The 16,578-nt window shown below is 34.4% G+C and overlaps 1 protein-coding gene across 3 annotated transcripts; it reads left to right on the forward strand.

Moving 5' to 3' along the window:
- On the forward strand, positions 1 to 14,613 carry LOC114251266 (transmembrane protein 120 homolog). 3 transcript variants are annotated; one of them, XM_028185475.2, is made up of 9 exons: positions 6 to 321; positions 1,416 to 1,534; positions 5,059 to 5,232; positions 6,218 to 6,310; positions 6,780 to 6,997; positions 7,673 to 7,896; positions 9,089 to 9,178; positions 11,751 to 11,903; positions 14,397 to 14,613. In XM_028185475.2, the coding sequence occupies exons 1-9, from the start codon at positions 259 to 261 to the stop codon at positions 14,439 to 14,441; spliced, it is 1,179 nt and encodes a 392-aa protein (XP_028041276.1). In that variant the 5' UTR covers positions 6 to 258; the 3' UTR covers positions 14,442 to 14,613. The 3 variants fall into 3 exon arrangements, with proteins under 3 accessions (XP_028041277.1, XP_028041276.1, XP_028041278.1); XM_028185476.2 differs by lacking the exon at positions 9,089 to 9,178 and having other exon boundaries at positions 1 to 321; XM_028185477.2 differs by lacking the exon at positions 11,751 to 11,903.
- The last annotated feature ends 1,965 nt before the right edge of the window (positions 14,614 to 16,578 follow it).

Genomic DNA, 16,578 nt, shown 5'->3' on the forward strand with positions numbered 1-16,578 from the left:
GTTGCACATTTGACAATTGACACCAACCTGAACGGATATCGAATAGAAATTTACATCATTACAGTCATAGATTATACACTTAAGATTACAGTAAATTCTCTGAAATTGCCTCAAATCACGCCGCAAGTGGCATACCAAGAGCACGGACTTTCAGATAACAATAATAATATGTAAAATGGAGTTGATAATCTGATCATTGACCGGATTACTTAATAAATATTGAAGAAACTGCTGTGAAAACACTTGAACCACCCAAAGATGGAAGTTGAAGAATGTGTGAAGGAATGGGAGGATTTAGTAGCAGATTACAAGCGCTTAGAGGTACTGATATTGATATTTTAAGCTATTCATTTGTTTATTTAAACTCCTCAGTATAAGTCATTTGAATATGATTGTGACTAATCATCCCAAGATGTGTAATTTTAATTAGAGAGGGCATAGTACTTTTCTAACCTAATGAAACAATATACATTAAATATAATTTCAAATATATACCTACAATTTCAAGTTACAGAGATATATTGTAAAAATTTAAAGCTAATTTTACCTGACCATAAAGTTTGTTTTAAAAATGACCCATAAAAATATTGTATTCAGAATTTTAATATAATATTGTTTATTGGAAGGCGCTGTTCCTATTGTTCGAAATACATTTAATGGAAAAGCTGCTTTTACTATGCTAAAATTAAGTTAATATATTAATTGTAATTTCAGTGCTCTAAAACATATAAGATTTTATTGTGTTTACAAAAATATTAAATTCATAAAGCTTTGCGGTTCTCATTTAGAAGCCGAATATTATTGTCTACAAAAATTTTTAACATAGCAATATAATAATTATTTAATGCTTAAACTGACTGGTGATTCTGTTTTGCGATTTTGAACTTAAAAACGTAGTCTCAATTGACTTTACGATTAAGCGGTAGTTGTCAATATACATTTATGAAGGAAAGACGTGTTTCTCCAACTGATACGCTGGCACAAGCCAAACAGAACCTTACGACCTCACCACTGACAAAAATGAATAGAAATAGAATGATTAGAAATTACATAAACTCTACATGACTGGATCAATCTTGCTAAGTTTGACTATTATATTGTAAATTATTAAAATTAGCTTAAATATTTTCAAATTTTCTATTTTTTATATGCCTATCTTTTTAACAGATTATGCCAGTTAGATACCTATATTAAACTCGTATTTTATATTATGATTTATATGGTTATGTTATTATAGTTCAAAGTACAGGGTTAATATATGTATTGATAAACAAATATAATATTCTAAGTGGGTTACAATTCTGATCTGATGTTAGATTCTGCGAAGCACTGCTCTTTCTAGGGCTGGTATTAGCAGCTACTAGTGAATAAATAGAAAAAAGAGAATATAATAAAATTAATAACTTTTTTTCTAGACTATCAATAAAGAGTACACAACAAAATTAGAAGAAGTTGGTGAACTGCAAGCAGCATGTTTGAAGGAACTGGAACACCAGAAGTATCGCATGTCAATTATTAATGCTGCATTGAAAAGGTAAATAAACTTGAAGCTACACAGAAGTACACTAATAAAAACTAGTCATAGGACTGTGCAATAGGTTAAAACAATTACTTTGATCAAGATCCAGGGGACCTCCCCTGGAATATTTATATAAAAATCAATGTGGGTTTATATGTTCCCTAAAGACTCCAAAACGGCTGGAGCAATTTTGATGAATTTCGAGAAAATCTTCAGATTAGTGTGTCATACTTTGAAGCTTAGTAGCTATTAAGATCAATGTCAAACCAAAGAGTGGCCAGTAAAGCAGGCTGGGTTTGACAACCGTTGGGTGAACCTTATTACATTAATTTTCTGATCCACACACTCCAGTGGCCTCTCTATCAACTATTCATCAAATGTAATAAAAAATGTTTTTTTAAGACAAGACTAAATCATTTTATTATAATTTGCAAATACATATTTCTGTAAACTAAATGACAAGGTTAAGGTCAGAATAATCACAACATACACACATGATTGAGTCTAATGTCGTTTGATAACAGATTTCCTTGTTGACAATAGATAGCTGCAAATATGTTTGCTATTTACAAAGTGCAAAGTGCAAAGGGTTTACATTTCCAATGAATAACAAACAAAAAAAGTATGAATTCAAATTTAAAAAATCAAAAGAATGTTATTTATAATTTAGAGTTTATGAGATAGACAGATTAGTGAGCCCAACCATATTTTTTTGTTGAATTTCAATTGTAGGCAATTTTAATTTTTGCTGTCTTTAAAAGAACGTCATGTAACTTGGGAAATAATTCAATTACAATGAAATACTAACTTATAGAAGTATGTACATATAAGTAAGTCGTCGTGGCCTAAAGGATAAGTCGTCCGGTGCATTCGTATGTAGCGATGCACCGGTGTTCGAATCCCGCAGGCGGGTACCAATTTTTCTGATGAAATACGTACTCAACAAATGTTCACGATTGACTTCCACGGTGAAGGAATAACATCGTGTAATAAAAATCAAACCCGCAAATTTATAATTTGCGTAATCACTGGTGGTAGGACCTCTTGTGAGTCCGCACGGGTGGGTACCACCACCCCGCCTATTTCTACCGTGAAGCAGTAATGCGTTTCGGTTTGAAGGGCAAGGTAGCCGTTGTAACTATACTGATCCCTTAGAACTTATATCTCAAGGTGGGTGGCGCATTTACATTGTAGATGTCTATAGGGTTCAGGAACCACTTAACACCAGGTGGGCTGTGAGCTCGTCCACCCATCTAAGCAATAAAAAAAAAACCATAAAATTTTCATCAATTGGCACCTGCTGTCGCACATTATGATTAGTTTAAAAAAGTTATAATGTTATTATCAGTAATGACTCTATCCTTTAAAAATTTAATCTGTTGTCTGGATTACAAAGCAAATACCCGTTTCGAATACAATTTGTCAAAATAAAAAAGTTAAATTTTTCATAGGAATCAAATAATACACAAAATACGGAAAAAGATTATGTATTCCTATAAATATATATGTATATAAAATAATACATAGTTTTAATAAAATCGGAATGTTGAAAATTACGCATGACAAAAACAGTTTGAATTCTATTTATATATATATTTTTTTACTGAATGTCGTATCTTTAATAATCTTAATCAGTTATTATAGTTTGACAATAGCCACTTAATGTTAAAGATGTTCCGTGAAAAAGTTGTCTTTTGTTCATAATTAAAACATAAACACCGAACCATTGCAAAATAGTGACAACATTATCAAGAAGATTAGTATTTTATTTAAATTTAATCACTTCGATGATAAGACGTAATACTGTGTTTTCCATTGCCGCAACCGCGTTAGGGTGAAGTTCGATAGATTATCTATAATAAAAGATATTATTATGAAACTCGTTAATGATAATGATGTTGAGAAGGTAATTTAAGGGTATTCTAGAAAATTCTGATTTTATGTAGAGCTACAAAAGTTAAAAGTTTACCAGAGACCGTACAACTTGAATTCTGTCATCAATATTGGAATATGTCTAAGTCATTTACCTCGGCCTTTAGACAATTCCTCAAGTTGTCCATAGATCCGCTTTTAACTAATTCTAACCCATGCGCCATCATCGCGCACTTTTTCCCACCTAAGCTGATGGTCTAGACTCTTGAGAGGCCATATCAGCGTCATCGGGCTAGTAGGTGAGCTCACGGGGCTCAAACCTGACGTTGTTGTTAACACGAACCCTAGCTAGAGCCGTGCTTCGCAGAATCTACCACCGGATCGGAAACGCGACCCACTGAGAATATCCGGCGAGAAACTCAGTGGGCTGTGTCTGTGGGTTGTTTTACTCGCTGAGCCCTTCGTCACAAGCGACGAGTTCGACGAGAACGATGACCGGTGCTTGGGGTACCTAAAAGCACCGTTAGAGGATCCGAGATGACGTGTTTTGGGCGACGTCGACTATTTACCATTCGGTTCGCAGGCAATGTAGTTACCGACGGCCACGATGAGAGCCTGAGTCTGTCTGGCACTCCCATATTATACAGTTTGTATATCAAACCGTTGTGCCAGACTCTGTTGAACGCCTTCGCTTTAGCGAAGAAGAGGGTTTGTTTGTCCTTCTTTCATGTCGAAACGAAACAACAGGTTGTCTTGATTTTTTTAAAATGATAGTTTTAGGTAATTTTAGTGGCATAGACTACCTTTTATCACGAAAGAAATTCCAATATTCCAACGGGAAATTACACTCGCACTTTTCCTTGATTACTCAGGTGAATCTGCCCTATAATAGGGATGTCCAACTTTTCGAAGAGTTCAATGTGAAACCTAGCCCATGGCATCAGCCCGTTGAGTTTGTCGTTTGAATTTTCTCAACGGGTCGTGATTCCGAGGCGATAGTAGATGCAGCTGCCCTTGACGGTCAGGTCTCCTTGGGAGACGTACGGGCTGCTGTTACCAAATCCCACTCCTAGCTTAGCCCGTGCTGGCCTGCCCGTCCTGTTGAAGCTGGAAAGGCCTCTGGACCTTCCAGACCTCTGGAACTGAAATCATATCTTAATACGGGACGTAGACCGCATAAATAAACAAATCGTGCGTCAGTTTTCGTTTGACTGTCAACACCCCAATCCGATTTGAATTATTCTAACTTAGTAATATCTGATAGCGATAAAAAAAATCAAGCAATAAACAACATACAATAATTTACAATTAGAAAAAAAATTGCTGTAAATAAGTTTTTCATACAGCAGGAGCCGTAAAAACGTAATCAGGTTTCTTCGTAATTACGACTTGACTTCTTAATTAAAATATTTTAAACTAATAACGTTCTTTTGAATATTCGATCTAAACAATACAGTCGAGACTCAGAAAAAGAAAAGAAAAAAAACACAAATCCGTAGTATCGGTTTTAATGTTTCAAAGATTTGCGTTCGAACTACACAATAAAACATTCTGATTGTTTAAAAAAGTCTTAAACGTGACTCATGGATGAAAAATGCATTATCTGCTGCATTATGCTGATAAAAAAAAAAAAAAACAATTTTAATCTCCTCTAATGCATGCGACAGGTTGGAAAAGAAAGGCGGTGTGAAAGATGAACGCGTCACAAACCTCGAGAAGGAGATAATGAAGAGGAAAGCGATGCTTCACGAGATAAAAGCCACGCTCCCCAAACAGAACAGCTTATATCTGCGCATCATATTAGGAAACGTTAATGTATCTATATTAAACAAGAATGACAAGTGAGTCTATATTCCACGAGAATATTTTTTTGTTAAATGACCTTACTTTTGTTATTAGAAACATATTTAAAGGTCTCCTACTTTGAAGAGCGGAACCGCGGACTTTGACTTCATGTGTCAAGGTTACTTGAGCTTTGGATGACAAATACTCTGAGGAATTGTTCGAGATGATACCGGCTCGTTTTTACCATCGCATCGCCCGCCACCAGAGTACAGTTCATCCATACTACCTGGAGCCACTGCGGTCATCCACAGTGCGTTTCCAGAGGTATTTTTTGCCACGTACCATCCGGCTATGGAATGAGCTCCCCTCCACGGTGTTTCCCGAGCGCTATGACATGTCCTTCTTCAAACGAGGCTTGTGGAGAGTATTCAACGGTAGGCAGCGGCCAGGGGCGCTAATTACTGTGTGTGTTAAAAAAATAATGAACACAATGCTATTATGTGATATTATTTTATTACCATGTGATCAATGGAAATAAGAAAAATGTTAAAAAGAAAGTTTCAAAAATAATCGATTTTGTACTTTATCTGTATTTACAATAGTATCATACGTAGTATTAAACGGTAGGCAGCGGCTTGGCTCTGCCCCTGGAATTGCTGAAGTCCATGGGCGACGGTAACCACTCACCAACAGGTGAGCCGTATGCTAGTCTGCCTACAAGGGCAATAAAAAAAAATCTGGGTATATGCTGGTTTTACTATAAAACTGAGACTTAGAATTTATGTCTCAAAGTGAGTGGCCGCATTTACGTTGTTGATGTCTATGGGCTCCGGTAGCCACTTGACACCAGGCGGGCCGCGAGCTCGTTCACTTGAATATGAAAAAAAGTCTATATAGAATTACAAACAAAATTTAACCTATTGCTGTTCTTAATCAACTATTATCGCAAAGTTGGTTATTTAGCAAATCAGTTTTAAAACAACATTCATTAATCATTCGCAATATTTTGCATGTGCAATTGTAAGCTGTTTATGTTTTCAGATTTAAATACAAAGACGAGTATGAAAAATTCAAATTGATCCTCAGTGCGATCGCATTTATTTTAGCTGTAGGAAATCTGTATATTGACTTCAGGTAAGTGATCCTAACTTAATAATAATCTAACCCGTTCTAACCGATAGTGCTGTTACGTAAAATTAAAACGAATACATATAATTTTCAACAAAAAAAAAAGCGTAAATAACAGCTAAATTAAAATAATATTGTTATTATTTAGCCTGGTTACCTTAATTAAAATATTAATAAAATTATTGCATAGTCATCGGGCCTTGATTCATGTGCAAGCTTTTAAAAAGAATCAAACGAATCATGTCTGAAAACGTGAACGTTGAAGGGCGGGGCAGCCATTGTAACTATACTGAGACCTTAGAATTCATGTCTCAAGGTTGGTGGCGCATTTAAGTCGTAGATGTCTACGGGCTCCAGTAACCACTTAACACCAGGTGGGCTGTGAGGTCGTCCACCCATCTAAACAATAAAAAAAAAATTAAGCTATAATTGTTCCGGCATTAATTAAGTTTTGCTATATGAATGTTTGTTTCAGGCCGCTGCAATTGATTTTAATTTTTCTTCTCGTCTGGTACTACTGCACGCTTACGATCCGAGAGAGTATACTTAAAGTGAACGGCTCAAGGATAAAAGGATGGTGGCGCTTACATCACTTCATATCGACGGTGGTTGCGGGAATATTGCTTATATGGCCCCAGAACCAGCCTTGGGAGGAATTTAGGCACACCTTCATGTGGTTTATTGCTTATATAAGTGAGTTAATATTACGATCTACAACAAAAACACACCTCAGACACCCTCAACCTCAACCTCAGACCTCACCGAGCCGTATGAACATGAGCTTGTTTCCATATCTAAATAATAATAAAAAGTCTTATGTTACTCTTCGTTGGAGATGGCACGATTGCTTTGCATCAGAAATACGAATTTCTAATTTAATTATTGGCAACTTAAGAGAAATCGTTCATTAGCTTCGCAGATTTTTTAACCACAGACCACAATAAATTTAAACAACGTCGGCTGTTTGTTCTCCGATCACATCGTGTCAATAGGCAGTAATTAAAAAAAAACTTAATACATTTCATTCCTTAGTATTAATTCTTTTTATTAGGGATCATAAGATCGATTCTCCATGATTTCAATATTTCAAATTGTCATTGATTCTAATATTTATACGCATAATGTTTATTTTAATAATTTATTTAAAATCGATTTACTTGTAGTTGAGATTCCAAGAAAGAGTCAAAAATAGCACATTTATCGGCATGTATAAGACATTTTTGCACCAAGTATAACAAACGGTAGGCAGCAGGTTGGCTCTGCACCTGGCATTGATGACGTCCACGGGCCTACAAGGGCAATAAAAATATATAAAAAAAGCAAAAAAAAAAGTGATTATATATATTATAACCAATTAATAATTTCCAGGTGTTGTACAATACATGCAGTTCAGGTACCAGAGTGGAGTACTATACAGGCTCAAAGCCTTGGGCGCCAGGCATAATATGGATATCACGATCGAAGGATTCCATTCGTGGATGTGGCGTGGTCTATCATATCTATTGCCTTTCTTGTTTGGGGGATATGTTTTTCAACTGTACATCGCTTATACATTGTACCATTTGAGTTACCATCCCGAGGCGACTTGGCAGGTATGACTTTTTTTTTTTTAAATTTGATATAGTATTAATCGTACTTGGAATTTGTTGTTTTTGTCATTATCAACACAGTCATGTAAGTTTTAGTAAATAGCAGGTTAGGTAAAATTTATATTGTTATATTTACTAGTGGTATTGTGGGCCCGCACGATTAAGTGACTTTATACTACCTATTTCTGCGGTAAAGCAGTAATGCGTTCTGATTTGAATTGTGCGAGAGCCATTTCACAATACAGTTAAGATTTAGATCATGTCTTCCAAGATAGGTGGCGACAATGGAGTTTGTGGTATCTATGGGTTTTGGTTCAGCACCAGGTGGGTCATTGACCTCTCTAGTTTAGTTAGTGTTCTGTTTTCAGTGACGCAAGTACATTTGTCAGACAAATGTACAAATGTACTTGTATACAACATAAATCCACAACTAATTTCAAAACTGTTACTGAAATATGTTATTTAGCTACACAATAATTGATTTATAAGCATTTACATTTTATATAATGATATATTAAGTAAGAATGATTTATGAATTTTGTATTTTTAATAATTAATTTAATTAGTACAATAAAAATATGTTTGGGGGTGACTGGGTGTAATGACAACGTTTTCGAAGCCGAGGTATTAAATACTAATAAATTAAAAAAAAAAATAGTCAAAGAAAATAAATAAATACCCTTCGTGTTATCTACTACAATTAAATCGCGAGATTGCTATATAGCAAACTCTTCAAAATAATACTTTCTAAAAAGATGTCAAACTCATGCTAAATGCTCATCTTGATCGTTAAAATTTTCATTCTAAATCGATATCACAAAACTCTGTATCGAGTTGCCTTTTTATAGTATGAATTTAGTCTTGCCATAAAATGAAAAAAAAACCCATATATTTTTAATCTGGAATAGACAGTATTCCATGAATTTCGATTAAATTCATTGAAAGTGCTATACCATGCGTCAGTCTGGAAATCCTAAATTAAATTACGTTCTATCGCATATAAGATATGTTACGATAAAGTAACTGCAATTTCCATAGTGTTTTTGTGTCAGAAATTCCCAGAACCGTCACCAGTCTAAGTTTTCGATGACGTTTTTCATTACACCCTGTATACAGCGTGTGCGTGCTACAAAAGGCAATGACCCCTCCCCCCCAACTTTGATTACAACGTTCCGCTTGACGGATAACCGAACAGGTGGCAGCGCTAAGCATGTCGTTTCTGCTGATCGGTATCGGGAACACGGTGACGACGATGATCGTGGTCCCGCAGAAGCTCAGCGAGAAGGTACCGTGACAACGCAACCGAACGAAACGCTTCAACGGACTCACGCTTTTTATATCCGGACCCGGATTGTTCCTAGCGCTGCTCCAACGGCTTGATTTTCAGTTTTTTTTTAATGGCGACATTATCAACGAATAATTTCGATATATATCGAATCGAATGAACACTGCAATATTTTGATTGATTTAAATAAGTTACATTCTCTCTTTTGTTTTGTTATTGACGTTTTTAAGAAGCCCCAAAAAAAACTTTCCAATTTTTTTAAAATGGTAACCCTGTTAGCCAACGAAACAAATAGAAGAGAAAATGTTACTTACCTGTTATATTTTTGCCTGTTTATATGTAGATTGAAAACTTTTCAACAATATACACTAGTTAGTTACATATTTACCTGCATTAATATAAGCTTTTGTCATAATTTTTTTTGTTACTATTATGCAACATAGTTGGAGTAATGCTTATTTATTTTGGAATGCATTATTGTAGTATCAAATTCTCGTGTGGACCAAGTCTCTTTTGTAGATGTAGTTCTATTTTATTGTATATATACATATATATAGCGCAATCGATAATGGTTAATTTATATGCTTCATTATTAATAGTAATGGAAAGAGTTGTGATCTTTTTAATTTAGTAGTTTCAACGGTTTTTTTCTATTCTTTTACATTTAAGTTATTTATTTTTAGTTATTGAAGGTTTTTTTTTTTAATTATTAGAAACAAAATATTACTGCTTTCAAACTAAAGAGAGGGATTTTAACAAAGCTTGTGGTGGATTCTGTATTTGTAAAAGTTCAGTGCAAAGTTTAACATTAAATTTTGTACTACACCAAATTGATAATCCGTGTAATTTTGTAAAGAATAGCAAGTAAAATTTGTCAAAAAACTGCAAATTTTAATAATAAGAAAACGGTTAGTTTTCAAAAAAGGCAGAGTAGTTCGGTGTTATCGTCGGTAAAAGAATCTCAAAAAAAATCCTATACTTCAAATTAAATTTGAGAGATAGTACACTCGTGACGACATATAAAATGTTAAGGTGGGTGTTATTGGTTTATGGCATTGTATTTTTTTTGTTTAATAACATTTATGTGCAAATAATATCATAAACATTAATGCACTTATATTTATACAAATCCACGTGTCTCCTGGATTCAGTTCAATCATTCATTATTTATTTTTTCGATTTACTGATTTCGTATTTTAGAGCTTAGTGTACATTCTAATTATTTCTTTATTCTTTTCACAATGATTTGAATCTCTTGAGTTGTATAAAAAAAAATCACTTACATATTTGATGTATCAGTGGTCGAGAAACAGCCCTTTATTTAAAGTATTAATAACCTTTGGAATTCTGGATCCTTATAATTATAGTATAAACATGTTAATCGATTTAGAAAAGCAAAGCACGACGTCCCTAAAGTATTCCTTTATACAGATTAATTGAGACTTTGATACCATGTCGCAGGTTGGTTGGCCTAAAGAACGGGCAACTTATGATTTTGTTATGTTAAAAGAAAAACAATACACACTATTATTTTTTAAATGTTACCATCATATTGTCTTTAAAATAATAATGCAATAAATTTATTTAAACCGATATTTTTTATATCTAAACAATACAGGGAGTCACTCAAATACGCACAAATACATTCATAAAAAACAGTCCAGCCGTTTTACAAACTTCAGTAAAACAATACTCTGAAGAATTACAGATGTAAACAAGAAATTTTGTTTTAAAATTATGAAAATTCTATTGATAAGTTTGAAGGTCGCAGTTAATTTTTTTTATTTTTTAAATTAACTGAAGGTACAAAAAATTATCGACAAATCGGGTATCGTGTCTAGATTGCAGATTCCAAGTCCAAAGTGCAAGTCCAAAGTGCAAATCTCTTTTATAAATAAAATTAACTGCTTTGTTTAAGAGCTAATCACACGGAAGAATGTAAGCGGTTAGATTAATGAAAAGATCTTAATAGATATAATTTCCATCTAATCAGATCGCTTATACAAAAAGTTAAATTAAAGAAACACCATTATCCGACGTTGTATGTATATTTTTGTTAGAATAATGACAGAATATGTAATATTATGTGAAATCGGATAAGCGTACGAATAAAAGGTATCTAGCTAGTCATAATACTTGGGTTGTTCTGAATGATATTTAATGTTTAAATTTTGTCTGCTTATTGTATCAATGAAATGTATACTGAAAAGTAAATTAACAAAACATTTTGCGAATTGTCTGGATGCTAAAATGAATCTCCCAGGGCGTTTTAATTTTTTTTTAATGTCCCATCTATTTAAAGATACAGTAGAAATATTATGCATTGCATATGACATAGAACTGTTTTTTTTGTTCTGAGAAGAATAATCTGCATTCTTTATTTTGACAACATTGAAATTGTTGTACTTAAAATGCTTGGATTCTTAACCGTGTACAAATTTTTATATATATATCGGTGTGTTTAAAATAATATGTGTTAACGTGTTTTTATTTTATTTGCGATGCCAATAAACTTGTTTTTCAGTAGCTTTGTGTACTTGTATTATTTAATTTTATTTGCAATAATTGACAGGTGCCATATTTAGCTGCCTTGTTCCTTACTTTGCACTGTTGCAACATGTATACCATATTAAGGACATTACGCAGGAAGGTTAAAGGAGGCCTGAAACTGAGATACAAGTTGCGCGCCATTGCGTATCGGCTCTCCAATGAGATCGTCGTACTGGTACGTGCCGACAACGAATATAATATAAGCAAGATTTTCGTCTAAAAATTTGTTAATATTTTCACCGTAAAAATCAACAAAACAATGGAAATTTTCAGTTGGTTTACTTTATTTTTTCAACTTTACGAAGAACTAAAGTCAATTTGAATAAAGTTAATGTTGATTTTACATAATAATTGTGTCGTTGTCCGCTGTCAGGGTTGCTTCGTATCCGTCTTAGTTGAATACTGGTTTAGAATAAAGTACTTTGAAATATTTGGGCTTCAATTCACCATAAATGGAATTGGATGGGATACGTTTTTGCAAGCTTTTTGTGGTGTTCAGCACTCTTTATGTTTTTGATGCAGATGTCAAAATTGTCATTTGAAGTTATCTATTAAGTAGAAGAGCGATTACTAGAACCTGAAAAGTTAACTCAATTATTACCTCGGCGCCAATTGAATTTGGTCGTCTAGTGCACGTAACATACATGTATCCAAATATCTGTTAATTAAAAAAAAAAAAACTGTCACAATTGTACCAATTGATATTGATAACATCGATTTATACCAATTGATAACATCGTGTAACAAAAATCAAACCCGCAAAATTATAATTTGCGTAATTACTGGTGGTAGGACCTCTTGTGAGTCCGCACTGGTAGGTACCACCGCCCTGCCTTTTGCTTCCGTGAAGCAGTAATGCGTCTCGGTTTGAAGGGTGGGGGAGCGGTTATAACTATACTTGAGACCTTAGAACTTATATCTCAAGGTGGGTGGCGCATTTACGTCGTAGATGTCTATGGGCTCCAGTAACCACTTAACACCAGGTTGGGCTGTGAGCTCGTCCACCCATCTAACCAAAAAAATATATTAGCTTCAATTGAATTAGAATGAACGATTGGCATACCAATGTCAGTCTCACCGTAACGTTTTAAATCAGGTACCGTTTGGAGTCTGCTGCTCATTTCAAACGAAGGCGTTCTAATAAGCAGTCCACAATTGCGAAGTGGTAATAAAAAAGGATGTTCGTTTAATTTTCTTAACAAAAGAAGCTGATCAAATATATTTTTTGAAACCGGAAGTAAACTTGACTGCTGACTATTTAGTCTGTGTAAACATGCCGTAATTCATAAAGGCGTTGACTTCGTTTTTATGTTATCGCGGCACGCTTCTGCTATTTGTTAGAGAAAAAAAAACTCAAAGAAAAAACGTCAATCGCTGTACTTGATGTCGTAATTAATCTCATATGGCTGACGCACAAACCGTGCAGGCCAAGAAATGGGAGAAAAAAAAATTAATATCACGTTACTAGGAAAAAACCTTTTCACCGAGCATCAGAGTACCAAATTGGAAAGTACTTTAATTATACATTCGAGTAATAAATTATAACTAAGCATTATTTTTTAGTCACGGTAAGTAAGGCAGGCAGTCGGTAGGCAGTGGCTTGGCTCTGCCCCTGGCATTGCTGAAGTCCATGGGCGACGGTAACCACTCACCATCAGGTGGGCCGCATGCCCGTCTGCCTACAAAGGCAATAAAAAAAAAAAGGTATCATGATGATGATTTTAGGGTGTTTCTGTAACCAAAACGAATTTCGGTTTTGAGTTTTTCTCCTAAAATTTGTTATGAATTTGAATATATAATGATTAAAAAAAAAATACACTGTTTTATTTTTATTAGTTTATAAACTTATTATTGTGTTTATAAACATTTAGTAATTGTACAATATACGTTTCTAAAAATCATTTTACTATCAGTTTTATGTACTTGTAATGTTTTTGAATTTGTTCGTTATTAACTTGTGTTATTAGCTTATCCTTTCTTGTTTCAACCATTTTTGCATGTTAATTGTTCACGCTATAAGTATAGTAGGCGCGCGAGTTCATGTCCATCCTGAGGAATGCGGTAGTGCTGTGACCTAGTTAATTATGGTAATGTCGATAATAACTACCAATTTAGTCAACAGCCGTCAATTTGGTTTAACGTAGCTTTAGGTAATTTTGCAATTTATGAAATAAAATAAATGTGATAAGTAATTACTTGCTTATTTCTAATAGAGAAAAATATTTTTTAAATCCCAATTCAATGGACATGAACTCGCGCGCATACAGTAGTTTTGCTTTTTGTGTTAAAGGCGATCAATAGTAACACGTATTTAGTGGTATAAAATATATTTCTGAAACGATGATATGTTTACATTTATCGCAACATCACTATCATCCAAAGCAATGTTACGGAATAACTAGGCAAATATCAATTAAGCAATCCGTAAGCCAATACAATTTGAAATTATAACTAATTTAATTTAATAATATTGCCTCGTACCTTTGAATATAAATATGTGGTTAACGGTAGCTAGTATAGTTCATTTCCGAAGATTCTATTTTAGAGACAGGACAAGCAGTTTCCCAATAAACTTACCATTAATCACTCGGATACATATTTAATTATTTGTTGTAGTTTTGTGTTAATTGAATGTTGTGGTCTACTAACAAACAATTCAATATTTCAGGAACAAAAATGGCGGCAAAATAAAGTCGAACAGAAAGCGGAATAAAGAGACTGGCCTAACTGATTGTGATGATATTAAAACGAAACGAGTGTATTTATTTAAATTATCTGACCCATAGGTGTTTGATCAATGGACATGCGATATATATTTTCGTATTTTACTGTTTCATCAAAATTTTAATGTTATTTCTCTAGAATAAATCTACGTATTTGATACAGTTTGGTTTTCCTTGAATTGCGATATTTAAATTCATTAAATTAGATGTTACCCGTCTGTTGCGGTTTTCTGTATTTTCAATTTGACAGAACTTAAAATAATACCATATTAATTAATTCATTCTATATCATAAATTATTCATGCCGCATTCGATTTTTTTTTATTTTCCTTGTAGGCTGACTATCATACGGCCCACGTGATGGTGAGTGGCGCTGAGTGGTTACCATCGCTTATGAAAGTTAGAAATTACCAGGGCAGGGCCAAGTCGCTGCCTACCGTAAGATGTGATGTTTATCTAGCTAATTTGGTTTACAATATTTTTCGAGTGCACACCGCAAATGGGCAAATGTGGGCATCCCCTGACCAAATGGAACGCCGACCTACGAAGATCAACCAGTCTATTCGATTATTTGTCAGTAGGTATGCGATTTGTGTATCGGCCAGTAGTCCTAATAGCATACTCGGGATATTTTGTAAAATCTAAATCTTTAGAATTGGGTCACTTAATTTGTGTTTTTTTTCTCTCTTATTGCCTTTGCCGGCAAACCAACGTGCGGCTCACCTGATGGTAAGCAGTCGCTGCCGCTTATGGACATCAGCCAGGACTCTCTTCAAGCCTCTGTTAAAGAGAGATATATAGTATTCAGGAAATACAGAGCAGGAGGTCTAAAACCAGATGTTACGTGGTGAACCTGGTATTACTAGGAGCAACCATTTTTGAGCAATTACTAGCTATACAGTATTGTAATTTTTTAATTAATGGTGATGTCATATGTACCTGTTTGTTTCTGCCATAAAGCAACAAAGTCAAATGTGCAATAAGGATCTGAAGATAAAAGATAAACGTTATTCCAATATAATTGACACTTCGAAATCAGCCCCAAGAAGAATGCCGCCCCATAAATATAAACACACAGATCGTTGCTTATACTAACAGTTAATTAACTTTGGATACGCACACCGTAAGCTAGATTTCTAAACTAATACAATAAAGCACATCAGGGATGCACAGAATGTGATAATTTATGTTATATAATGTTAATTAAATGTGATATTGATTCTGATAAAAACATTTTTGGTCGTAATCAGATGGGTGGAGGACGATCTAACTATAGATCAATTGGGTAATATGTATTTACGTTACGTTACTACTACCGTAACTACTGTACACAAGAGGCAATAGAAAAAGTGCCATTAAGCTTTAATTTCGTACAAAGTACACAATTGTTTAATAAGCTATCGTAAAGACACGTGAATTGGCTTGTCACTCCATACAATTGTGTATTTACTGGTGGTATGACGTCTTGTGAGTCCAGACACATGCAGGCACATGGTCATAAGCAGGTACCACCGCGCTGCCTATTTCTGCCGTGAAGCATTGAACCGTTTCGATTTGAAGGGTGGGACAGCCGTTGTACATGTCTACTGGCTCCGGTAACCACTTGACACAGGTGGGCCGTGAGCCTGCCCAAACATACAAGATATAAAAAATAAACTAGTTTGTACCTATGTTGTATGTTTGTATAAAACTTTAATGCTTGTAGAATGCCACGTCGTATAAGGACACATGTTTTTTCCTACCTATGCTGATAGCCTTGAGAGGCTATATCAGCGTTACCGTAGCGTGTAGGTGAGCTCTCAGAGCTCAAACCGGAGGTGTTGCTAACACTGATCTTAGCAAGAGCAGTGCTTCCCAAAATCTACCACCGAATCGAAAACGCGACCACTGAGAAGATCCGGCGAGAAACTCAACGGGCTACACAGATGGGGTTGAATGGAATTTTGTGATAGACACATCGCTCAGATCCAACGCTACTCTACATACTTATTATGCCTACTCTTTATAAAAAAAGATTCAATTTTGAATGTTGTATTATTTTAAACTAGAACTTATGATTATCGTATCGTCGACAATTGTGTGGCAGTAGCTATAACAGAACACAAGGTATTTGACAGATGCCTGAAT

Source organism: Bombyx mandarina, chromosome 08, assembly GCF_030267445.1.
Source record: "Bombyx mandarina strain Sakado chromosome 08, ASM3026744v2".
Lineage (NCBI taxonomy): Eukaryota > Metazoa > Arthropoda > Insecta > Lepidoptera > Bombycidae > Bombyx > Bombyx mandarina.

Coding starts and splice junctions, on each gene's coding strand:
- LOC114251266 (XM_028185475.2), top strand. CDS start 259: ATGGAAGTTGAAGAATGTGTGAAGGAATGGGAGGATTTAGTAGCAGAT. Junction 1,535..5,058: donor ATTAATGCTGCATTGAAAAG/GTAAATAAACTT, acceptor TGCATGCGACAG/GTTGGAAAAGAAAGGCGGTG. Junction 9,179..11,750: donor CGCAGAAGCTCAGCGAGAAG/GTACCGTGACAA, acceptor AATAATTGACAG/GTGCCATATTTAGCTGCCTT.